The 25634-nt window shown below is 54.2% G+C and overlaps 1 protein-coding gene across 1 annotated transcript in view; it reads left to right on the forward strand.

Moving 5' to 3' along the window:
• The window catches only part of Ptprf (protein tyrosine phosphatase receptor type F), an 84656-nt gene that overhangs the window by 47437 nt on the left and 11585 nt on the right, over positions 1–25634 (forward strand). The window contains 17 exon segments of the mRNA XM_052718774.1: positions 5352–5621; positions 8044–8625; positions 8812–8882; positions 8885–8950; positions 9406–9423; positions 9425–9551; positions 13303–13608; positions 14202–14395; positions 17177–17203; positions 18489–18606; positions 18683–19261; positions 19947–20044; positions 20223–20476; positions 20562–20655; positions 21102–21320; positions 21677–21831; positions 24387–24502. Of these exon segments, the coding sequence (XP_052574734.1) occupies positions 5352–5621; positions 8044–8625; positions 8812–8882; positions 8885–8950; positions 9406–9423; positions 9425–9551; positions 13303–13608; positions 14202–14395; positions 17177–17203; positions 18489–18606; positions 18683–19261; positions 19947–20044; positions 20223–20476; positions 20562–20655; positions 21102–21320; positions 21677–21831; positions 24387–24502 (3294 nt within the window).

Below are 25634 nucleotides of genomic sequence, written 5' to 3' on the forward strand. Positions count from 1 at the left end.
CCAGGTTGCTTATTCCTGGAGTGACTGGATCATCGACTGGAATGTGCTGCAGCCTTGAATAGCAATCTAGCTCCACTGTAGGTTGGGCAGGGCTTCTAGAAACTCCTTGGGTCCCCTCCCAGAGCAGTCCCCTTGGGCCAGCAAGGAGCTAGTGGTCCTTTACATATCCCGTGGTCTAAAGAGTCAGAGTAGCTCTTCTGTCCACTGGGCTTTGCGTGTCCAAGGAAGAAGCATAGGACAGACCAAAGCTACCAGGTGCCCTCTGCATCTTGATCTGTGGTTTTGAGTTTACTCCAGGAGGACAAGGGAGCCGGTCAGGAGGAAGGCTGCAGCCTGGGCTCAGATATCAGCATAAGCCTCCATCCATATGCACTCCTGAGCTCTGGGGCATTTCGGTTACACCTTTTTGCTGACCGGGCGGATCTGCCAGGGCGTTCAGAAAACAGTCATCAGCAGACAGCCCAGTCCACAGCCGCTCCCCACACACCCCTTCACCTACCCTCTGCATCCTTTGTCCCTTCCTCCACCCACCCCGTGGTCCCACCAAAAATAAGCACATACACAAATATTTAACGGGAAGGAGAAATGAGTTTCTAAATATTCCGGGGGGATTTGCCGGGCTGGTAATTTGTTTGGTGCTGATAATTGCATCTTACATTTTTCTAGCTTTACTTAAAACTGTGTGCCGGGTGTGCCAGCATTTAATTACTGCTCTGCGGCAGCCACAAGGTTATTTATTAAAGAGTTATTTTATCTTGATACAGTGGATCCTGCCCCTTATCCCCTCCTTAATGTTGTGTTATTTTCATCAGAGAAATTTCCGCAAGTGAATGCAGATTGCGGGGCTGCCTCCCCCTGCGATTAGGCTGTCACTCCACTGAATGCTGATGCCTCTGGGCGCCGCACCGCCCTATTATAGGGGGTTGTCAGCGCAAATAATTAGACTTAAAAGTTACAGCTGAAATATAATCCAGAAATGGCAGGGCCCTGTTTTGGAAATTGTCTATAAAATGTCAGCACTAAGGATGCACAGAGAACGGTAATAGAGCGGCATTGTTGGAGCCTAAGAGCAGACCCCCTAAGAGCGTTTCTCCCAGCTCCAGTTCTTCCTTCCCTGCTGATGCTTCTGTCAATAGACCAAGTCCAGGGTGAGTCCTGGTCCCCTTGGAGGCTTTGTGCTTCTGGCATCAGCGGGAGGATGGTGGAGATGCTGTGTCGAGGCTCCGGCCACTTCCAGCTGTTGGCACAGGGGTAGCTGTTCAGGCAGGTCAGGACACGGGCCCATGAGCGTTCAAGACGCTCCCATGCCCCTTACCCCCACACTGTTCTCTGCAGATGTGCTGACCTGCCTGTGTGCTAGGAAACAGGACTCTGCACATGGCTGGGACCTAGTGCCCTTAGTGTGAGTGAAGACATCAGTGGTACACCTGGGGCCTGTAGTTGAGTCCCCTTCCTAGTACTGGGGTGACCCTGACTCCATACTTCTCCGTAGCCCCTAGAGTTCTCCCTGTCACCGCGTCTTGGAAGAAAATAAAAACCATTCTTAGAATCAGTTCCTACAGGGCCTCAGTTTTCCGACAGTGGCTAGAGTTGGAGGCTTTTGAAGGAGTGGCCAGGGCACTGGCCTGGCCTTAGAGGCTGACCCATGAGGTCTCTGCTGGGTCTGAAAACACTGTCCACCAGGGACGATCTGGGGGGTAAAGTTTGGACGTGTTGAGGTGTGGGCCTGAGGTTTATTGACCAAGGACCTGCTTCCTGCAGCAGAATCTCCTGGCTCTGGCACCCAGTGGCCCCTTCTTACCTTAGGGTCCCACCACTAACTAGAGCCAGACTTGCCCCCTTGACCTTTCCCCGGCATAAATGTCAAAAGTCTCATCTGTATGCCTTCTAGAGCTCCATCTTTCTGCAGCTCTACCCAGCCCTAAAGCTCTTCCCATAGCCTCCTGGGGCCTCCTTCAGCCCTGTCAACCATGGCTTTCAAAGATGTGAACTTTTACCACACAGGCCTAACCTTACTGTCCAGATAGAGGCAGACATGCCACTTCCCATGTCCGTGTTGACTCTTCCCCCATCTGCGTTGAGACACGGTGGCAATGGAATGCTCACGTGGCTTCCTTCTGGGCATGGTGGTGCATGCCTTTAATCTCAGGACTCAGAAGCCGGAGGCAGGTCGACCTTATTTAATTCAAAGCCAGCCTGGTCTCTATATTGAGCTTCCGGATAACCAGGGCTGTATAGACCCTGTATCAACAACAACAACAACAAAGTGGCTTCTCCTGTCTTCCTTCAGTGCAGATGGCAGCTGGCCTGGAGGACAGGGAGGCAACTCCTGTCTTCTGGACTGCTCCGTTCTTTGGCAGGCCTGGACCTGACTTACACCCAGCCCCGTGTGGCTATTCCTCACCTTGTAGCACCCACCTATGAGACCTACTCTGAAGCCCATGGAGTGTCCATGCTCCGTGACAAAGTCTGTCTGTGCCTCACCATGTGCCAGCTGAGAGGTTTTGAAGGGGAGTCTGTTGTCGTGGGACACTTGACAGCCAGGCCCCTGGGACACACCTGTTCCTTGCCGTAAGAACTGCTGTGTCTGTGATACCTTGTCATCAGCCATGTGACCTCCTGACATTAAGACACATGATAAAGGGAACTGGAGAGATGGCTCAGGGGCTAAGAACACTTGCTCTTGAAGAGGACCAGGTTCGGTTCCCAGCACCCACAAGGCAGCTTGCAACCATTTGTAACTCTGGTTACAGAGGCTCGAACACATTCTCCTCGCCTCTCTGGGCTTCAGCATGTATGTGGTGCACAAATACTTACGCAGTACTGTGCTAGGGATTGAACTCATAAATTTATAAATAAAAATATTTAGGGCTGGAGAGTTAGCTCAGTGGTTAAGAGCACTTATTTCCACAAAGGGCCCAGGTTCAGTTCCCAGTATTTACGGGAAGCTTGCCATCTCCTTAGGCATCAGGCACGTACAGGGTGCAAAACACTCATATACACAAAATAATAATAAAATAAATCTAAATAAATAAAAAGATTATGCTGGGCAGTGGTGGTGCACGACCTTAATCCCAGCACTCTGGAGGCAGAGGCAGACGGATCTCTTGAGTTCGAGACCAGCCAGGGCTATACAGAGAAACCTTGTCTCGAAAAACCAAAAGGTAAATAATTTTTTGAAAAGAGTGATGTTAGAAACCTACTTATAGAAGCAAATGCAAGCAAAACAAAGACTCCCTTAGGTTACAAGACTCCGGGGTGTAGAGGAGATTGGATGTCTGTCGGGCAGGGCTGGAGCCAGGTCTTCAGACAGCGTGGTCAGGCCGTTGTCTGTCATTGCCTCCCGCTGTCCCTCCACTGCTGTTATCTTGTACTGGAGCAGGTCCTCCCATGCCCTGGGCACGGCTCCAGCCTGCGCTCAGCTGCCCCGTCCACCGTTACAGCTCCCACCGGTTTGTGCAAACAGCCAAAGGTGGTTTCTGGTCCAAAGGTTGTTTCTCATTAGCCGGATCTGGATCATATACTCCATGTGCCAAGAATGGAGACAGAGAGGTGGCTCCCCTCGAGAAAGTGAAGATGGGATTGGAAGTGCTGCTCAGTGGTAGATTCAAAACCTAGCGTGTATGAGTCCCTGAGTTCAATCCCTAGCACTCTTTTTAAAAAAAAAAAAAAAAAAAAGGCGTGGGAGGAAAGGATGAGGGTGCTGCTTCTGGACAAGGCAGGAGTCTGGACCTGAACAATACACTCCTAACGAGTACCTGACTTGCGTCTGGAGAACAGACCAAGTCTGCGAGCTGTTCGCTGTGGGTCATTGGGGCTGCCAGTGTTGTGGTCCACCTGTAGGACTTAGTCAAACAGCCGTCGAAGTTGTGGGAGCAGGTTCTACACAAGGTCTTAGAGACTGGACTGGCCGCAGAGCATCAGTAACCGTGCAGGAGCCTGTCAGTCGGGGGAATGGCCACTGTGGGGAGAGTGGGAGTGGAGAAGTGAGAGGTAGAGGGCCAGCGGAGAGCTACTCCAGTGACCCCAGAAGGAGTGGTGGTAGTTTAGATGTTTGTAGTGGCATTTACCTATGTGTTTGGAGGGAAATTGATGTTGAAAGAGGTCTTGGACAGCCTTAATAGAACCTGGTGACTTTTACTAAATGTCTCAGCTCCGAGCTTCCGTTTGACCGCAGTGAAATGAGGTGAGGTTGGACCTGGTGCCCTTCCCCGGTGCTTTAGCTCTGCCTCTGTGCTCTGGGGCTGAGTGAGATGCCTTGTATGTGGTACTATGGGTCCTCTGCATGTCTGGGCTCCCCAGCAGGAGTCCTCAGAGACCAGTGCTCTCATAGTGTGCCCTGGTGTCACTTAGGCTTGCTGCCTGTCCTCTCTGGCCCTTTATGTAAGGGAGACCATAGGAGCCTCTGCCAGCAGCTGCATGGCCTGTCTGTATGCCAAGCATGCCTATGTGTGGCTAGGTCTTGTCCACCGTACCCCTCCGCATGCTCAGAATGTCTGTGCCAAGCTTGCAACTTGAGGGATTGGTTCCGGGCTGTGCCCTGGACTGAGAAGCTCAGGACAGCTTCTGGCCAGGGGAGTCCAAGGCTGGGGGTCGCGGCCAGGCATGGTCACCCTCGTCCTTGAGACCTTCGCTGACTGGTGCAGAAAGCCGTCTGTTGGGCACCCTCATCATGTTACTGCCATCTTCATGCCCATCCTGCCCGCGGACCACGTCCCTGGCCCGCCCAACCCCTTGTCCCTGTACTAGCCCTCCTAAGAGGCAATCCACGTTGTGGGTCCCAGGCTGACCTTAAGCACAGCCAAGGTCCAGCAGGTGGTTGTGCCGTTTCCTCTTCTCTCCTGGGGCCGTGGCCTGGAGGTGGAGGGTTGACTCCAGAGAAGGTGGCCATGTTACTCCCGGAATGATCCTTTGCCCTGTCCCAGCCATGCTCTGAGGACCTGGATTTCTTTCATTGGTGCCCATCTGGTCCCTCTGGAGACACAGGAGGAGCGGAGTCAGGAGAAAGCAGGAGTGGTCACTGGAGGACCACCTGGACTGTGGCTCAAACCAGGCCTGGCTCTTGCACTAAGTCCTGTGTGACCTTGGCTGAGTGTCCCAGACTGTAGGATGGGAGCTTGGTTGCAAGTTCTCACTACGAGGTGTTCCAGATGGTCCCTGTGTGCAGGGTCCACTTCTAGTCCCAAAGCGAGGTGGGAAATGATGAGCCAGGCCCCAGGGGCACCACTCCTCCTGTCTCTGAGCATGGGCTTGGCTCTGTCAAGAGAGGCTTCCTTGATGAGGGGCCCCTGCCCTTCTGTCCACCCTGTGGCCTGCCCAGCCTGTGAGCGCCTCTCTCCCTCCTCCCGCAGTGCGTCGCGTGGCTCCTCGTTTCTCCATCCCTCCCAGCAGCCAGGAGGTGATGCCGGGTGGCAGTGTGAATCTGACGTGTGTGGCAGTGGGTGCACCCATGCCTTATGTGAAGTGGATGATGGGTGCCGAAGAACTTACCAAAGAGGACGAGATGCCAGTTGGCCGCAATGTTCTGGAGCTGAGCAATGTCATGCGGTCTGCCAACTATACCTGCGTGGCCATCTCTTCATTAGGCATGATAGAGGCCACAGCCCAGGTCACAGTAAAAGGTAAGTGTACGGGATGCCTCAGTCAGCTGATACCTTCCTCTGTCTCGGGGGACTTGAGTGGCGGGTGAGCGGGAGATCATTACCCTCCTCTATCTAAGGTGCCCCAGCTCTGGGCAGGTCCTTAGGAAGAGGATGGGTCCTAGGAATAGCTAGCTGGTATTCCCAATTGGCAGGTATCAGAGTAAAAGTTGATTGTGCTTTTTTAGGGAGGACACGGGACAGGGGCTCTTATTATTCCTGTTTTACAAGTGAGCGATTCAAATACATCTTTTGCCCAGGGTCACACCAGTGTAAATGACAAAGCAGAGACCTAGCCTTGGTGGTCTGAACTCACAGCCTGCACCACTAGTTAGAGCCAATCCGTGGATTGAACAGCCTCCCAGTGAGAGGGGTGTCGTGGTGGCTGAGGCCAGGAGAGGTTTTCTCTGCCCAGGCCTCTGGGGACGGACACATATAACATTAATATTTATAATTCTAAAAAAGTAATTATTAAGGATTTATTCAGTTTATGTGTGTTTTGCCTGCATGTGTGTATGTGTGTGCTTGGTGCCCATGAAGGCCAGAAGAGAACATCAGATCATCTAGAAGTGGGGTTTATGGTTGGTTGAGAACTATCATGTAGGCGCTAGGAATTGAATCCTGGCCCTCTACAAGAGCAACAAGTGCTCTTAACCACTGAGCCATCTCTCCAGCCCAAAATATGTCTAGTATTTTTATCTATCATCTATCTATTTATTATTTGAGACACTGTCTCAGTATGTAGCTCTGGCTGTTCTGGAATTCACTATGTAGACCAGGCTAGTCTCAAACTAGTGATCCAACTGCCTCTGTCTCCCAAGTGCTGTGACTAAAGGCCCCCACCTTGCCCAGCCATATATTTAGTATTTATGTGACAGACTCTGCCATGATCTCCCTGCTTCTATTCTTATCTGGCTTTGACTCATCCTTCATTCTGCAACTTGAATGGTCCTTTTTTTTCTTTTCCTTTCTTTTTTTTCTGGGGGTGGTTGGTAGGAATGGAAACAATTTATTCTGTTGCTCTGGAGAACTCACTGTTGTAAACTAGGGCAGCCTCGAACTCACAGAGATCCTCCTGCTTCTGCCTCCCAAGTGCTGGGATTAAAGGCGTGTACCAATGTCTTTAACTTGGGTGGATTTTTTAAGATACAAACTAAGAGCTGGGGACCAGTTTGGTTGGTGGAGCCCTTACTGTGTATGAAGCCCTGGATTCAGTTCCTAATACTGCAAAAAGCAAGAAGATTATGTAAACCAAGATCGTGTCGTTCACCTGATCCTCCTTGAGTCCTGGGTTCCCTGGGATGGAACCCGGGGCCTCACACCTGTACTGAGAACAACACTGCTGGCCTTCCGCTGTTTCCTTTTACGAAAGCAAAAGGTAGCTTTCTTCAGGGGCTCACGGTGCTCTGGGAGTCACCCAGGCACACCAGCTGGCCTCCCACACTCAGTACCGACCAGCCACACGGATAGATGCTGTAGAGTCCCCTTGCCTGTTCCTGGTCCACGGTAATAGTCCGTGGTTCACCATCTCCCTGCTGGCCTCAGCACTCTGAGACTTTTCCTGTTCACCCCAACTGAGGAGAGGCTGTGTTTTTCCCTGCTGTCCTTGTACACAGTTACCATCAACTCATTTGTTGATTATTTCCCCAGGGTGTGAATTTCAGAAAGCAGGGATGTGACCACGAGCAGTTGTGGCACCAAAGTAGTACCTGGTATTTAGTGGTTCTTCTTCATGGAGCGAACATGGCCTGGGGGTTTACCACCTTCACTGTGAGCCAAGTCATGGGGCTTTTTTGTTTTGTTTTTGTTTTTTCAAGACAACATTTCTCTGTGTAGCTTTGGAGCCTGTCCTGGAACTCACTTTGTAGACCAGGCTGGCCTCGAACTCACAGAGATCCGCCTGCCTCTGCCTCCCAAGTGCTGGGACTAAAGGCGTGTGTCACCACCGCCCGGCTCTTTCTGAACTCTTAAGGCCAATTCCTTGAGAGATACTACACACACACACACACACACACACACACACACACACACCCTGTTACACATACTTGGTACAAGTGAGTGTAGGTGAGTAACAAGCTGGTCTCTGCCTAGTCTTGGTGTGAACTGTGTGGGCCTTCAGGTCTGTTAGGTGAATCACATGTGCTAATGTGATGATCACTGGGGGGCAGGGTCCCCAAGAGCAGTGTGTTACATACACTGAAGGGCCCGGGGCTCCTGGGACCACCAACAGACCTTGCTGCGGTGTGTCTCAAGTAGCTGCCCCTAGAAGTCACCATAAGCTCTTCAAGCCTTTTTTCAAGTGGGTTGTGGGTGTCAGCCACACTCAGGTGGCCATACACTGCGTTTGGATGATGCCTTGGATATGTTCTCAGAGTCATGACCTCCAACAATTCTTTCTCCTCAGCTCTGCCAAAGCCTCCAATTGATCTTGTGGTGACAGAGACAACCGCCACCAGTGTTACTCTGACATGGGACTCTGGAAATGCAGAGCCTGTGTCTTACTATGGCATCCAGTACCGTGCAGCTGGCACAGAGGGCCCCTTCCAGGAAGTGGATGGTGTGGCCACCACCCGATACAGCATTGGTGGCCTCAGCCCTTTTTCAGAATATGCCTTCCGTGTGTTGGCTGTTAACAGCATTGGACGTGGACCACCCAGTGAGGCGGTGCGTGCACGGACGGGTGAGCAGGCACCCTCCAGCCCTCCACGCCGTGTGCAGGCCCGAATGCTGAGCGCCAGCACCATGCTGGTGCAGTGGGAGCCACCTGAGGAGCCCAATGGCCTGGTACGGGGATACCGTGTCTATTACACTCCAGACTCACGGCGCCCCTTGAGCGCCTGGCATAAACACAACACTGACGCTGGACTCCTTACCACCGTGGGCAGCCTGCTGCCCGGCATCACCTACAGCCTTCGTGTCCTCGCCTTCACTGCCGTGGGCGATGGCCCACCCAGCCCCACCATCCAGGTCAAGACACAGCAGGGAGGTAGGTGGGGGGCCCGCGTTCTGGCTAGACAGCTGGCAGCAAAGGCTTGGCCAGGGTCACTCCTGCTTCCTCAGCCTATGAAATTTGGAGTTTGGGGAGGGCGAGGGTGCTGTACTCTACAGGTGTGTGGTCACAGGGGGTCAAGGGAGGTGTCGTGAAGCTGACTGCCTGGGGTGGGCATTACAGTGCCTGCACAGCCTGCAGACTTCCAGGCCGAAGCTGAGTCGGACACCAGGATCCAGCTGTCATGGCTGCTGCCCCCCCGCAGGAGCGGATCACCAAGTATGAACTGGTGTACTGGGCAGCAGAGGATGAAGGCCAGCAGGTGAGCCATGAAGCTGGGAAGCGGGGAAGGAGGATCCTCTGGGTCCTCTGGGGTCTGTGATGGGCACACCTGGACAGGTTCCAGCTCCTGGGTTTCTCTCTGCGGCCTGGTGGCTCTTGGAGCCTCTGTAGATCTGGAATCTACACCGCTCCTGTGCGGGAGGCAGTGTCTAGGGTCTGCCTTTGGTCTCTTGCGTTTGTGGCCTATGTGCTATATTGCCCTAGCCCTGACGTTTCGCCTGGGGCCATATATCCCTGCTGGTCTTTGTGACCTTTGAGGTGGCTGTGGTATGAGTCAAGCCGTGTATTTCTTGGGAGGCTTGTGTGACTGTGTGGGGTGGGGCCTGACCCAGAACCACAGTGGGTCCTCTGCCAGCTGCTGGCAGCCCATGTGGGGAATAACCTTGTGTGGCCTTTGATATCTGAGCAGTCAGTAAGTGCTCTCTGCTCTTCCAGCACAAGGTGACCTTCGACCCCCACCTCCTCCTACACTCTAGAGGACCTGAAGCCTGACACACTGTACCATTTCCAGCTGGCTGCCCGCTCGGACATGGGGGTGGGCGTCTTCACTCCCACCATAGAGGCCCGTACAGCACAGTCCAGTAAGTGCCTGCTTAGGCCACACCTGTCACATCTGCTTGGGACACACCTGTCACATCTGGGCTGGGACACACACAGACATGTACCCTTCCCTTTCGAGCAGGTGGGTGGTCAGGTCTGCTGAGTCCAGTATTGGACTCCAGTCTGGGCTCTTGAGTCTGGACCCCAAGAAAGGGACAGGTAAGTGTCCTGCTAGTCTGTGTCCAGGCAGTGGTTGGCTTCTCTGCTCCCCACCCAGCCTTCTGACCCTTTCTTACCCCTGTGACCCCTCTACCCCACACAGGTAAGTTCTGTGTCTGTGACTCATCTTTATCCTCTGTCTTCCTCCTTCCATACCTAGATCATACCACTGATTTGGTGGGCTGCCATGTTACAAACCGCCTAGGTGCCTGACTTCCCTCCCCAGAGCCCCACATCTCATCACCCACGTCCCCTTCCTCATGCCCGACATGACAACTCCTTGGGAGCTGTGTAATCTCTCTGAGGCCTCTGCACTCAGGGACAGGTCCATGAGAATGTGACTGTGTGAGTGTGTAGGACCACATGGCTTGTGTGACGACATGACTATGTAGAACCCACTGTGAGAGAGTGTGAACACCTGGCCTGTAGCACCTGAACATGTCAGTGTGTCCTGGGTGTGACCCTGTGACTATATCTGTCTGTCTGTAGCTCTCTAGCTCCCCAGAGGAAGATGACAAGGTTGTGGAAGTGTGGGGGTGGGGGTTAGTGTGATACTAGATGACCCATCTGTGATCGTACGCCACTGTCTGCAAGGTTGTGGATGTGTGGGGGGTGGTTAGTGTGATACTAGATGACCCATCTGATCGTACACCACTGTCTGCAGGGTTGTGGAAGTCGGGGGTGGGGGGTTAGTGTGATACTAGATGGCCCATCTCTGATCGTACGCCGCTGTCCGCAAGGTTGCCTATTTGATAAGATGGTCATAGTATAGGCTGAGTGGCATTGTGTCCCAGAAACCATAAGCATCGGTGGCAGTGTCAGTAAAGTCCTTGTGACATGGGACTGTGTGTGCAGAGGTCCCTGACTTTGTATTCATAATCTGCTGTGCTCTTGCTGGGGGCCATAGCCGACATGCTATCAGTCTGGCGGCATGGCCAGAAGACAAAGCCTCTATCCATAGGACCCTACAGAAGACCGAGACGTACAGTGTGCTTGTAATTGCCCAAATGAGCTTTTAATTATATTTGCATTAAGTGAGATGGGAGGGTGGAGACACCATTGGTGAGAGGTCAGAGAGAATTGTCTTGGAGATGTGACACTTCACCTAGGCTGAAGCAAGGATGGAAGCTAGCTAGGTCAAAGCTAACTCTGGTGGCCCTAGGCAGGGACGCTGCAGACCACTGTTCCCAGAGCAGCCACCCAAGTGGTAGCAGTCGGGGCTGAAGAACAGGGACAGCTCTGCCTGCTCCGTGAAAATGGACTGGTGGCCCATGAGATCGCTTGGAGGCCTTTTCAGTGGAGGAGGTAAAGTTTGGAGGCTTGGCTCAAGTGGTAATAGTGGATTTTTGAGTTATCTAGGAAACGGACTGGCCAGGACTTGGTGATGGATGGAAAATGGAGAGCAGTGGGATAGGGATATGGAGGTATATCTGGTTTCTGGGGCAAGGCTCTGAAAGAGCAGACTGCCCCAGGACAGGAAATGGATGGAAGCAGGTGTGACCAGTACACCTGGTTTCAGACACCCAGATTCAGGATGCTGTGTCTGTCAAGTGTAGAAATGTGGTGGTATGGTGGGACTAAGCTGGAGGCAGGCCTGAGAAGACTGGAAATGAAGTGAAATCCTGGAGTGGGAGGAAGACAGAGGAAGTTTACGAAGGTGGACCTGAGGCTGCTGCTGAGTGGCCGAAAGGAATTGGATATAGTGGGAAAGCAGACTTGGAGGAGATGTGAGGGGCTGTGGGAGGTAAGGAGGTAAGCTGACATGCTTAGATGTCATCAGGAAGCTAGCTGTAAGGGGACTGTGGTAACTGGAGGGCCTGTGGCGTTGAGGATGGGGTTTTCTTCTAAGGCAGGAACTCTTGAAGTGCATCTAAATGCTGTTGTGAGAGGTAGGGCAAAGCAGGAAAGAGGGGACAGCTGGTAAAGTCTCTGGAGGGAGAAAGAAGGGGGCAGAGTGTGGGTGAGGGAGAGCTTGGCCTTGGACTCCACTCTTGAGAGTACAGGAAGAGGGGGGCTGGTAGCTGGAAATAGAGAGAGCTACTGTAGGAAGGCGGCAGCAAGCTCCCATGCCTGTAGGCAGAAGGAGCTGGAGGTTAGGGAACTGTGGGTTGATTGCCTTATCTGTAAAGTGGCAGGGTGAGCAAGATAGAGTGGACTTGAGCAGGTCGCCAGAGAGCCAGGGGGAGGGAGGGGTGGACCTCTCCGGAGATGCAGCTTCTCTACGGCCTCAGGGCTGCCTTATTTATTACCTAGTATGGGTCAAGCAGTGGTGGGAAAATCAGGGGCTGGGGAGATGACTCGGCGGATTAAGAGAGCTTGCCGCATAATCACGAGGACTTGAGTTCAAATCCTCGGCACTCACACAAACATTTGGGCATGGCCACATCCACACCTATACCGCTAACACTGCTGGGAGGCTGAGACGGGAATTTCTGGGACTTTCTGACTGCCAGTGTAGCTTAGTTCAGTGAGAGACCGTTTCAAGGGCATTAGGTGGTATATTAGAGTAGGGTGCCTGGCATCGTCCTCTGGCTTTCACATAGGTGTGTGCAGGTGCACATACCCACAATTTCACATACACGTGCACCACGCACACATAAAGAGAAAGAGGAGGAAGTGATTGTGGGATACTGTGAGAAAGGAACACGGTGCACCTTGAGTCAAAGCTGAATTTAAAGGCTGTAAGGACGGTGGTCCCCAGGGGGGAAGAGTAGAATCCTGAGGCCTGGGTGACTTACCTGAGGCAAGAGGTAGGTTGTACAGGGGAGGTGGAAGGCCACAGGTTTGGAGGGAGGGCCATTCCCAGCGCTGGTAGTGTGCTCGGCATCGGCAGAGATGGGCAAGGAAAGTGACACCAAACCCCTGGAGAGCTGGTGCTCTGTTGCCAGTGAAGGGAGGGCTGTTGAAGTTACCTGGGCCGGAAGTGGCAAACCGGAGGTAAAAGGAAGTCCCTGTGTCTGTAGTGGTGTCTAGGACAGTCACCAGGCAGAAAGACAGCACACGCTTTGCCTTCTGGTTCCTAAGGAATCCTTTGAATACTTGCCTTCCAAACCTCAGAGGCCACTAGCTGCCCTTGTGTCTAACCTCAGACTTAGGAACCTAAGCACAGAGACCCTGACCACATAGGCACAGGTTAAGGTAGTCTTAACCCAAAAGACAAATTTGTACCAATTATCCCCAGAAGAGGATTATATTCTCCAAGTTCTGGTATGTGTGTGTGTGTGTGTGTGTGTGTGTGTGTGTGTGTGTATATATATATATATATATATATATATATATATATATACACACACACCATGTTTGTGTGAGACGGCATATGCATGAGAGAGACGTTGTTAGAACTCCATATGTGCGTGTGAGATACTGCACGTACCGTCTGTGTGTGTGTGTGTGTGTGTGTGTGTGTGTTTAAGAGTAGAAAGCTAGTTCAGAGAGAGTCATATCATCTCGGCAACAGTATGACTAGAGGGCCTCAGGATGGCTGGGTGAGTCTCCAGTCCCTTGTGACTTGGTCACTGTGCCTGTGATCCCCACCCTCCATTTGCCTGCTTTCCTCCCATTTGTCTTCCCCAGCCCCATCCGCCCCTCCCCAGAAGGTGACATGTGTGAGCACGGGCTCCACCACGGTCCGGGTAAGTTGGGTTCCACCGCCAGCTGACAGCCGCAACGGCATTATCACCCAATACTCCGTGGCCTATGAGGCAGTGGACGGCGAGGACCGTAAGCGGCATGTGGTGGATGGCATCAGCCGTGAGCATTCCAGCTGGGACCTGTTGGGCCTGGAGAAGTGGACGGAGTACCGGGTGTGGGTGCGGGCACACACGGATGTGGGCCCTGGCCCCGAGAGCAGCCCGGTGCTGGTGCGCACCGACGAGGACGGTAGGCTACGTTGGGTAGCGTTGTCATGAGGAGGGTGGGAAGGGAGACACACTGCCTGGGGCTGCCTGCCAAGCACCCCAGGGTCTTCCCTCCACAGGACCTGACAGACTCATTTCCTAAACTCACCCTTAATGGTCTAAACTCTGGGGGGATGTGGTTGGTGGGTAACCCATGTCCAGGTCCTAGGTTCTGGGGCATCTCCAAGATAGCCTTAAAAACCTTTAAGGGCTATGGCAGGAGAAGCTCCACCCAGTATGAGAGCCAGGATGGGAAGACGAGTCAAAAGACTCCAGTAGAGCCAGTGGGCTTCGGCTGAATGTTGACGAAATTTGTAACCGATGGTGTGAGCCTGGGTACCTCGCCTGTGGCTGTCTCCCACATCCGCTTCCCCCACTAATAAGTATCCCTGCCAGAGGGGTTGACAGGGATGACCCAAGGGAGCAAAGGTTTCTCATCAGATCAGCCAGCCGAAGAAACAGTGGAACTTTTCCCAGGGCGTGGGTGCAGAGTCACGGCCCTAAAGTTAACTATTCATACCTTGAGCCAGACTCAGTTCCCCCAGGGCTGACTTCCTTCTCTGCCTGGCCTTCCAGTGCCCAGCGGGCCACCACGGAAGGTGGAGGTTGAGCCTCTGAATTCCACTGCTGTGCATGTCTCCTGGAAGCTGCCTGTTCCCAACAAGCAGCATGGACAGATTCGTGGCTACCAGGTCACCTATGTGCGGCTGGAGAACGGTGAACCCCGAGGCCAACCCATCATCCAGGATGTCATGCTGGCCGAGGCTCAGGTATGTCATTGATGGCGCTGGGTGGCTGGGTAAAAGGTGACCAGTGTGTCACATTTACTCCCCAGAGCCCAGACTTGGTCCCTCCCCTGCCTGCCCTCAGAGGTGTTTGTGCATTTTATGGTCATATTGGAGCTGCCTTGGTCTGTTCGGGGGAGGTATTGAGATCAGGAGGTGAGGCCCAGGTGCCAGGGATACTTCTCTTTTGTGTTAGGATTGCTCAAGTTGTGCCAACCCTGCCGCCCCCCTCCACCCTGGTAGCGATCTTAGCCACCAGTGCTCAAAGGGCTATCTCCAGGGCTCCCCAGGCTCCTTGCACACTGCCCTGGCCTCAACCTTGTGGCTTGCAGGAAGCACATTTGCTGTGGCTTTGAGCTGTGATGTCGCCCCAGCAATGCTGTTCTGAGTACCCTGTGCCACACAGCCAGAGGCAGACAGGGACTTGGAGAAGTTCGCTATTCTCTTTGGCCTCAAGCCTGTGGCTGAGGTCAAATCACCTGAGTGATTGACCCCTGATGTTTATCTCCAAGCCTGAGCCTGCCTGCCCAGCCCTTTCCTGTTGGATGCTTCTGTCTTCATGGGGGGTTCTCCCCACAAGCTTTCAGTGAGGTCCCTCAAGTATTCTGCCCCCTGGCTTGCTGTGCCATCGAGGAACATGAAGTGTTAGGAGGTTGTCCATATGTCCGGCCAAAATGAGGCCGCAAGTGGATGGCAGGACTCGGCCAGGAGGCCAAGTCTCTACCCTGGGAAAGGACTAATCGAGAATCGGAAAGCCTGTCTCGTCTGCCTGAGTCTCTCCATCCAGAACCAGGTCCTGAGGATTCTTGGGTCAGCGCTAAGTTCCAACAAGAACTTAGATTCCCTTCCTGCCCATCGTAAACCCAACTTTCTGCAGGCTGTGCTGAGGGATGGGCTCCCACACAGACAAACAGCCTTCATGCCTTTGCCTGGGCTCCACCCTCTGAGCCAAAATACTTCTTTGCCTAGAGGGTGCCCTCTTTCTTCTCCCAACCTGCCTATGCTGAGGGACCCAGGGGTGGGGGCAGTGGGTGTGTTCACCAGCCTGCATTCCTGGGGCAGGTTGAGGGCTCCTCACAAAGTCTCAGCAGACACACCCGCCCAGAAACATCCAGAGAATGACTCGCTCCGGCCCCTCCTATCCTAGGAGTCTGGCGCCACAGCTGCAGCCACTGGGGTTCCAGGAGAAGTCACTTCATACACTTTTGTGTGTTGGTCCCCAGCAGTTTGAAGGGGGTTGGGCAGTAAGATCAGGGACATTGTCCCCATATTTGTGTCCTTTACGAGTAATGTACCCAAGCAGACTCCAGTGAGGCCGTGGAAGACAAGGCCTGCCCTTGCAGCCTCCTGCCCCCTGAGACTGGGTCGTCCTGCCTGGGGCCAGTGGGAGACCAGATGGAGCACTTATCCATCCTGGCCCTAGGGCATAGATGTCCCTTGTGTGACTCTAGTCAAGGACATCCTAGCCTGCCCTTCTCCACCTAATAGAACCATCTGTGCAGCCCAGGGCCTCAGTAGGATCAGGAGGAAACATGTGATAGGCACCCCGACTTTCCAGTGTATAGCCCAGCCTGCCTCCCCTGTGCTCCTTCCGAATGAGACTCGCCAGTCCCCGCTTCCTTTTGTTCCTTTCTCGTGGTTTTTCTCCCACATTCTCCTCTTTCCTTCCCTCCTCTCCCTACACCTCCAGCCTCTTCCTTGTCCTTCCCAGCGCTCTCCATTCTGTTCCAACCCTGTCTTCTCCCTTATCACTGCCTCATAGGAGAGGCTACCTACATGTGATAACTCCACACCGGGGCCTGCCTTGGAAAGCCCAGGTCTCCCCTCAAGTGAGGAAACTAAATAGAACTGCTAGTCTCTGCCCACTCTGCAAAGTAAACACGATCTTTAGGGGACTCTTTCGAGCCTTTCCCATATTTTGTCTCAAAGACTTGGCGGCAGAGCTTGCCAGGCCACCTGGTGCTTGGCCACTCCAGCACCAGGCCAGTGGACAGAGGCCAGGCCAGCTCCATGAGGGTGGTCTGCCTGGAGGGCTCCAGGCAGGGCCTGTCCTTCACTGGCCAACCCCTATCTCCAAAACCACAGGGACCTTGGGTTGGAGGCCTCAGTCCATTTACCTACCTACTAGCCTACCTAGGCACAGTAGCGTTAGAATTTACCATCACCGGCCACGAAACTAGTTTGCCTACTTTGACCCCAGGTACCTGTAGAATGGAATTCAGGAGTGTGAGGTCTCCCTGTGGCTATGGGGTAATGCCCAGGCTCCGAGCTGGCTACTTGGCAGCCTTTATAATCTTGCTTGCAAGCCTGGCTCTTGGCCTACTCTAGCCATAATTCTTGCACTGTGTTCTGGCACACTCCTCAGAGTGTCACCTTAGCTCAGGTGACTCTTAATTTGATGTTTCAGTTGAGATATTGAGAGTGGGGGAAATAAATAAAGAAGGCTGAGCAGCCATAGCACGCTGTGCATAGAGCAGGACTCGGGGCACACCAGGGTATGCAGTCACCCCTTAGTGTCTTCCTTCTGCGTGAGCTGTCAAGCCTACCGCCATAGCTGACATCGTCCCTGTCTCCCTGCCCTAGTGAGGCCTGGCACACACAGCTGGTGCTCAGGGATGCAGGGACCTGTGTCGAGTGGGGAGTGGTCCGGGCTGTCATCTCAGTGGGCACTTCAGAGCTGTCTGTCAGTCCTCCATGGGCCAGGTGCTCTCCAAGTCAAATCCTTCACCATCTTGTCTCCCTTTCTCTCCCTCTCCCGTGGGTCAGTGGAGACCAGAGGAGTCCGAGGACTATGTAAGTAACAGGTGTGCGAGCACGGGCAAGACTGGGTCAGGCTGGGCTCATGGGACACTCCCCCTCTCCCAGCCTGTGTTGCCAAGATCCACAGGGCACCAGCCACATCCAGAGAAAATTGGCGTGTAGACATGAGCACCAGGCTGAGCAGTGATTGGCGTTTCCTCTAATCCGTACTCCTCGCCTGTCGAGCAGCAATTTGAGGCCAATGTTCACAATCGACCAGGACCTGGCCCCTGCTCTGGCCAGACAGGGATGGAGTTAAATCCAATCCTGATCATTAGGCCTTATTGATCCCTGGAGTGAAAAATCACCTGCTCAGGCCCAGGCTGGGAGAAGCACTGGGGAGCCCAGGTCCTGGAAGACCCTCCAGCTTGGGCAGGCAGGGCCCTGCAAAGGGTTGTTGGCATCTGCAGTTGGCTCCACCTGAGGCTTAGAGCTGGAGGGGTACCAGGGCTGGTGCTGACAGCCCATTCCTACTCCACGGTGGTACCCTCCCTCCCTTCTTCCTACTCTTCTGTGTGGCGTGGCTTGGTCTCCTATGGTGTTTCTCACTGTGTCCGGAAATGATGCCTTTGCTGGATGGGTGTGTGGGTAGGATCCTCCAAGGCAGAAGGAAATGGAGTGGCTGACTTCTCGGGCATCAGTGGAAACGGGAATGTGTTCCTGGGTCTGGGGAGTTCTGTGTCCTGTATTTATTTCTCCCACTCTTCTGTGGTCTCAGGAGGGACTGGGTATCACCGTCACTGAACTAGATGGGGTCCCCCTGACTTACAGTGTTGTGCCTTGGCCCTCTCCTCTACCCTGCGAGCTCTCTCTCTCTCCCTGTCCCTCTGTGTGTGTTTGTATTAGTGTCTATAAGTAGCCTTGTACCTGCTATTTCAGGAGGGACTACAGTCTGTAGTCTGTGCATGTGCGTGCCAAGAGGCATGCAAGGTGCTGGGTGCGTGCAAGGCTCTGTCCTGGTGTGTGTGGGGGACCTCATAAGGTGTCACTCACAGCACAATGGAGTGAAAGAGACAGTGTGGCCCTTTGTTCTTCTCTGAAAGGAAGAATGAGCTGTCTGCCCCAAGCATGGGGCTTCTGGGGTGGGTGGCATGCTCCTAGCCCACATCCCACCTGTCTGTCCTGCCTCCAGCGGAGTAAAGATTTGTGCAGCTCCACCTCCCAAGTCCTTGGTCCTGTATACCTGGGGGCACCCTTGGCTACAGTCTTCAGATGGCTGATAGTCTAGCTTCTTCTCGCACAGTGTGATGGGACCTGCCCTTCCCCCCTTCTCCTTCAGGAAACCACCATCAGTGGCCTCACCCCTGAGACCACCTACTCTATTACTGTCGCTGCCTACACCACCAAGGGGGATGGTGCCCGAAGCAAGCCCAAAGTAGTTACTACAGCAGGGGCAGGTGAGTTAGGGGGTCGGGGACCAAGCTGGGTGGGTGGCAGGGAGGGCGGCACCAGAGCCCAGTGCGTGCTGTTCAGTCCCAGGCCGGCCCACCATGATGGTCAGCACCACGGCCATGCACACGGCGCTGCTGCAGTGGCACCCGCCCAAGGAGCTGCCCGGAGAGCTGCTGGGCTACCGTCTACAGTACCGTCGGGCTGATGAGGCGCGGCCCAACACCATAGATTTTGGCAAGGATGACCAGCATTTTACAGTCACCGGTCTGCACAAAGGGGCCACCTACATCTTCCGGCTTGCTGCCAAGAACCGGGCTGGCCCAGGTGAAGAGTTTGAGAAAGAGATCACGACCCCCGAGGATGTGCCCAGTGGCTTCCCTCAAAACCTTCGAGTGACAGGGCTGACCACATCCACTACGGAACTGGCCTGGGACCCACCGGTACTGGCAGAGAGGAATGGGCGCATCACCAACTATACTGTGGTCTATCGTGACATCAACAGTCAGCATGAGCTGCAGAATGTCACTGACGATACACACCTTACACTGTTTGGCCTCACACCTGACACCACTTATGACATCAAGGTCCGTGCACATACCAGCAAAGGCGCCGGCCCACTCAGCCCCAGCATCCAGTCCCGGACCATGCCCGTGGAGCAAGGTGTGTTCTGCGGTCATGGCAATGCCCGCCCAAGTGTGACTGCTCCTAGGGACCTGTGCTGTCCTTGACCCACTGACCTCTCGCAACTGATCCACCAGCTCCTGCTGTGTGACTCTTCAGTCTCTCACGGTCGCTAACCTCTAATCAACAGGCACCACATTCTTGGGTGTGTGACCCTGACCTCTGCTGTCCTTGACCTACTGACCTATGCTGCGTGACCTTCCAGTCTCTTGTGATCTTGAGCCACTGGCCTTTTCCCGCTATGCCACCATTCTAGGGTGGGCAGCTTACTGTACTTTGGTTTGTGGCACTAATCTTTTGGGGTCTAACCTACTGACTTCCAGAGGCCATGCTCTGATAGGTGGCCACATGCTTCTCATGCCCACAACCCACTGATCCCTGGCTACTCTGATCTGGTGTCTGAGCTCAGGCTTTCGCCCATGCTCTTGGAGATCTGGCCACACGTGCTGCGGCCCCCCATGCCAGTCCAGTGCTCACTGTGGAAGACCCTGGGTTAGGAGTTGGACTATGTGAAGCTGACTCGGGGTACTTGGTTGTCACCCTCAGTCCTCTCCTCTCTCCCTCTCCCCTACTCCTCTGTGCCTTAGCTGTAGTCACAGTCTCTGGCCCACTCACCCCCACCCCAGCTAGCCACAGAGCTGACTCCCTCCTCATGCCTCCACAGTGTTTGCCAAGAATTTCCGTGTGGCGGCCGCAATGAAGACATCGGTGCTGCTCAGTTGGGAGGTCCCCGACTCTTATAAGTCAGCTGTACCCTTCAAGGTGGGTAAGGACCACTGCTCACCTAGACCAGGACACCACATCTGCACCGCCATGTGATCCCAGGGCACACGGGCATGTGTCTGTCAACTGGGTCCTTGTTGTGCAGCCACTGTGCCCTGCTGACAAATGATGGGGTCGTCCCCCAGAGGCCTTAGCTGCTCTTTCTCTTCCTCCACAGATTCTGTACAATGGGCAGAGTGTGGAGGTGGATGGGCACTCGATGAGGAAGCTGATTGCAGACTTGCAACCCAACACAGAATACTCGTTTGTGCTGATGAATCGCGGCAGTAGCGCTGGGGGCCTGCAGCATCTGGTGTCCATCCGCACTGCTCCAGACCTCCTGCCACACAAGCCTCTGCCTGCCTCGGCCTTTATAGAGGATGGCCGCTTCTCCCTTTCCATGCCTCAAGTCCAGGACCCCTCACTAGTCCGGTGTGCAGAAGAGGCCAGAGGCTGGTGTGGAGGGAGATGGTAGCCACTGGCATTTAAGGTTCTGATTGTTGCCCTGTCCGCACAGGTGGTTCTACATTGTTGTGGTGCCCATTGACCGTGTGGGCGGGAACTTGCTGGCACCAAGATGGAACACACCGGAGGAGCTGGAGCTGGATGAGGTACCTAGGGAAGGATCAGCACTGAGGGCAGCCCCATGCGATTGGCAGTGGCTGCCAGCCATGCCCTCTCTGGGGAGAGGGACTCTGAGAGGGCTCCCCTCCCCCAGGAGTTTTTTGAGAACTCCAGGAGGGCTTACAGAGACTTCCCTGGAGGTGTTTGGTAGGAATCCCATGGTATAGGAATCAGTGGAGACATATCTGCAGCTCTAAGAGTGTCCTGAGCCCTGTGGACCTCAGAGAGGCCTGTGGTGTAGAGCAGCCCATGCAGGACTGATAGGCTCCTGAACACATGAAATTGCCTGTTTCCTGAAATCGCTGCCAGGCCCGCAGCGGTCCCTGAGGGAGAGGGAACCCCTATATCAGCCTCGGTAGCTGATGTCCCAGGGTATGGTCCCAGGGTCAGTATGTTCCCAGGCCTTGCGTGACTCTCTGCTCCGCTCTGCCAGCTTCTGGAGGCCATCGAGCAGGGTGGGGAGGAACAGCGGAGGCGCCGGCGCCAGGCAGAGCGGCTGAAGCCATATGTGGCGGCTCAAGTGGATGAGCTCCCCGACACCTTCACCCTGGGGGACAAGAAGAGCTACCAGGGCTTCTACAACCGGCCCCTGTCTCCGGACCTGAGTTACCAGTGCTTTGTGCTCGCGGCCCTCAAGGAACCCACGGACCAGGTTGGCCTGAGCTGGCATGCCTCTCAGAACCCTGGGACCCCAGGCTTAATCTAACACTAGGAGACCCCAGGTCTGCATTATCTCTGAGACTCCAGCAATCTTAGGACTAGGACAACCCTGAGGACTAAGACCTATGCTAGGTATCCCATGGCACTAGGCCTCGGGACCTAGAAGACTGCATGTACCTTGGCTTCAGTAACCCAGTCCTGCTGACCTGCTACAAGTCAGTTCTGACAGGGTGTAGAGCCTGGGTCAGCCCAGTGTGTCCTAACCTCAGGGTCCTCTCTGGGTTTGATGGGGGGGGGGTCTCGTGCTGTGCTCACAGCCTGTGCTCTTCTTGCTTCACTGGACTGCAGAAGCGCTACGCCTCCAGCCCCTACTCGGATGAGATTGTGGTCCAAGTGACACCCGCCCAGCAGCAGGAGGAGCCCGAGATGTTGTGGGTGACAGGCCCCGTCCTGGCAGTCATTCTCATCATCCTTATTGTCATCGCGATCCTCCTCTTCAAGAGGTGAGTGCTGCACCCGGCTCCGGGGACAGAGCCTGCCTCTTGCCTCTCAGGCACTCTCTGGTGTGGTATTATGTCGGCCGCCTCAGCCTGGCCCCTGGGTGCAGTGGGAAGCCAGGATGGACAGAAACCGTGGTTCTGTGTGTGTGCGCACTTCTGTGCAGGTCCACCTTTATGAAGAAGGGCTGAGGTGAACCGTGTATGTCCCCAGGCATGTCCGTCTGTCTGTGTCTGTGCATGTGAGGCGTGTCTGTCTCCTTTCAGTCGCCACTGGTTCCTAGTCTCTTGTGTAAGCACTTCGCTTCTACTGGTTCCTGGGTGGTCCCCTGGCCACCTCTCCTGCTCAGTCCCACAGAGGTCCAGACTGAGCTGAAGACCCACGTGCCATGAGCACTTACATGGCAGATGTTTATTCAAAGTCGATCACACCCATAGCTGTCTCTGAACACTTCCTCTCTTGGGTAGCTGTAGCACCTGTCCCTGTAGGTATCCCGTCCTCCCGGCTTCCAAGCTGCTTCCAGGCATTTGACTTGGCTGTCCCCAATTTCTTTCTTTCTTTTTTTTTTTTTTAAGTTTTCAGACGGGGTCTCACTCTGCCCTAGAACTCAAGTGTAGACCAGGCTGGCTTCAAACTCACAGAGACCCACCTGCCTCTGTCTCTCAGGTGCTAGGATTAAAGGCATGTGCCACCACTGCCTGGCTGGGTAATGTAAGCTTTGGATGAACTGGACCTGTGGTTCAGACCTGGGATCCCAGCTACTCAGGGGACTGAGGTAGATGGATTATTCAGGGCTAGTCTGGGTAATTTAGCTAGATCTTATCTCAAAACGGAAAAAAAATTTTTTTAAAGGTCTGGAGCTATAGCTCAGTGTGGAGTGCCTGCCTTCCCATGTACAAACCCCAGGGTTTAATCCTCAGTACCACAAACCTTTGAGCCTGATAGTTGAAATGCCTGGTTAATTGTGTCTTTAGCATCGCATCGCCCTTGGCATCATTACACCAAATGAATGTGGTTCCTTGACCCCTGGGTTCTTGCTCTGCAGCAGCCCCACCCCCACCACCCAGTCCCTCCTCCTGTGGCAGCTGTCCCTCATCCTTCTTACTCACTTCCGGTCTCTGGGATTTAGAAACCTCTCTGGCTCCTGGTCCCAACTTCATACAGCCCTTCATCTGTCCCAGAATGCCCCACTGGATATGTGCCGGGCCTACAGTGCTTATGCTGAGCCCCAGCAACCAGCACGTGGCTGGTTGTTGAACCTGCGCTGTTCCATGTGTGACATGTCCCCTGATGGAGGTGCCCACCTCCTGTGATCTGTCATCACTCTGCCCTCGCTGGACCCCAGGCTCCTTCCTGGAACGTTCGCTCCTTCCTCCCACGGTGGACAGACCTGTGGACAGGCACTCAGGAGTGTTCTTCACACCCACATCTTCCCTGTCCCCACCTGGGTTCTAGTGTCTACGTAGAGGTACCATGTCAGGGTACCACATTTCCCTTGTCATGTGAGGGCTGAGTGCTCAGCAGAAACAATGACCATTCCTTTCTTCTGTCCTTGCCTGTCTCTCGGGACCTAGTAAACAAGAAAGGTAGGAGTCGCTGTTCCTTCTCTTTACACGCCTCCCCCTCTACTTATCCCTGTGCAACCCTTGGGCTGGCAGGGAGGGGTGGAGCTCTGACCGGTACCCTCTTAGCCTGCGGCTTTCTTTAATCAGCAAGCTGTCTGGCCAGCACAGTAGGCTCCCTGGTTCGGGATGAGTCCTCATTGGCATGAGGGGCAGGCTCTGTTCCGTTCCTGTTAGTCCAACTCTGTACCTTCCGCAGAAGATGCTCCTCCCTGGGGCATGTGCACGCTGCAGCCTTCACTGCTTCCCTGAGTCCACAGAGCTCTCCAGAACCCTCCCTAGGCTCCCATTTCTCCAACCTAATTCCTACAAGAGACCGTCTCTCTACACTCTGCCGAGCAGCAGGGAAAGGTGTCCCGATGCACACATGCGCAGGCGTGTTCCAAGTTCTCCCCAGACGCTCCTGGGCAAGGACTGCAGCTGGTCCCAGGGTAGTCTGTCTCTGACCCTGTCCTTTCAGATGGGCAAGTTGAGGCCAGTGAGAGAGGACTCAGTCTGGCTAGGGCCTTTCCCGCCCCTCCCCTGCTGCTCTGGGCATTACCCTGATACTCTGAGAGCCAGGCAGCTAGGACCCAGTCCCTCGCAATGTTTGTGTATTTTATGTGTCGTTGCATGTTTTTTCCTGGTGGCTTCTGCTGCCTCCGCTGTGGTAGTCTTAAGGACAGCGGCCACTGGCCAGTGGTGACCTGCCGCCTCCTGTCCAGAGGAACCCCAGCCTCTATGACTTCCTTCCCCGCTGCACAGCTCCCTCTGCCCACGCCACACCCGCTGCCCCCCTGCCCCATCCCTACCCACCCTGTGTTCTCTCATGTTGACCCCGCTCTGCCCCTGGCTCATGCCTAGTGACCCCAGGATGAGGTGGGGTGGTGAGAAGACAGCTGTGGCCGTGGGGGCTGCCTGTGCTCCAGGTTGTCACTAGCCTCTCCTTGCTTCTCTAGGAAGAGAACACACTCCCCGTCGTCAAAGGATGAGCAGTCAATTGGGCTGAAGGACTCACTTCTGGCCCACTCCTCCGACCCTGTGGAGATGCGAAGGCTCAACTACCAGACCCCAGGTAGGCTGATGCCTTGACCTCTTGCCCCCAGCTCTGTCCCGCAGGCCACAGGGCTCTCCACAAAATGACCTCAGTGCATGCTTATCTCTTGCTGCTTCTTTCCTTTTCTTGTTTTTGTTTTTGTTCCCTGTGGATTGACATTACTGGGGCTTCCTATCCAACAGGTGCACAGGCACTCTGGGGCGAGACTTCTTGAGACAACAAAGGTCCTTGTGTGTCTCCAGTCTCTGAATGTGAACTCCAAGGAGCCTTTGGAGCCCCCATTTCTGCAACACACACACACACACACACACACACATCACATACACACACACACATCACACACACACACACATACACACACACACACGTCACACATACACACACACACACCACATCACACACACACACACGTCACACATACACACACACACATGTCACACATACACACACACACACACCAGGCTATGTTAGAAGTGAGAAGCTGTAGCAGGAAGCATGGTAGATGAGCTCATACCTGACTCTGCCTGAAGGCTGTTTCAGGTTTACTCTGTAAGGATGTGGTGCCCAGCTCCAGATTCAGGGCCTGTCCCTACACCCCGGCCGCTCTTGTGCTTCCAACTGTTCCATCCACCTGAAATGCCACTCCTTCCCTACACCCCAGAGACCTCAGCCCATCAAGATGTCTCTCAGAGAGCTGGGATTGCCTCAGTGACAGTCTCTAGCTGAGCCCCACGATCCGTCTTGTCCATCCCCATCCTTGTATTTATTGTGTAGTAGATTCTCACTGGATGCCTGTGAACACACAACAATGGAGCGACTGAGTGCACTAATATGTGCACACAGAGGGTTTGTGTATGTGTGAACTAGTTATCACTGCACATCAAATTACCCCTCAACTCAGAGGCTTAAGTCAACAGTGATTATGTATTCTCTCTCTCAGTTTTTATGAGTCAGGAATTCAGACAGGGCTTGGCAGGATCAGTGCCTATTCCAGAATGTCCGGCTCTTAGCCGGAAGACTTGAAAGCTGGGACCTAGAATCATTTAAAGTGGGACTGGCAAATTACGGCCTGGAGCCAGATACGGCCCGCCACCTGCTTTTGTAAATAAAGTTTTCTGTCCCACCACTACACCCAGTCATTTCTGGGGAC

The sequence above is a fragment of the Peromyscus californicus genome, unplaced genomic scaffold, assembly GCF_007827085.1.
Source record: "Peromyscus californicus insignis strain IS unplaced genomic scaffold, ASM782708v3 Scaffold_5__1_contigs__length_169319896, whole genome shotgun sequence".
Classification (NCBI taxonomy): domain Eukaryota; kingdom Metazoa; phylum Chordata; class Mammalia; order Rodentia; family Cricetidae; genus Peromyscus; species Peromyscus californicus.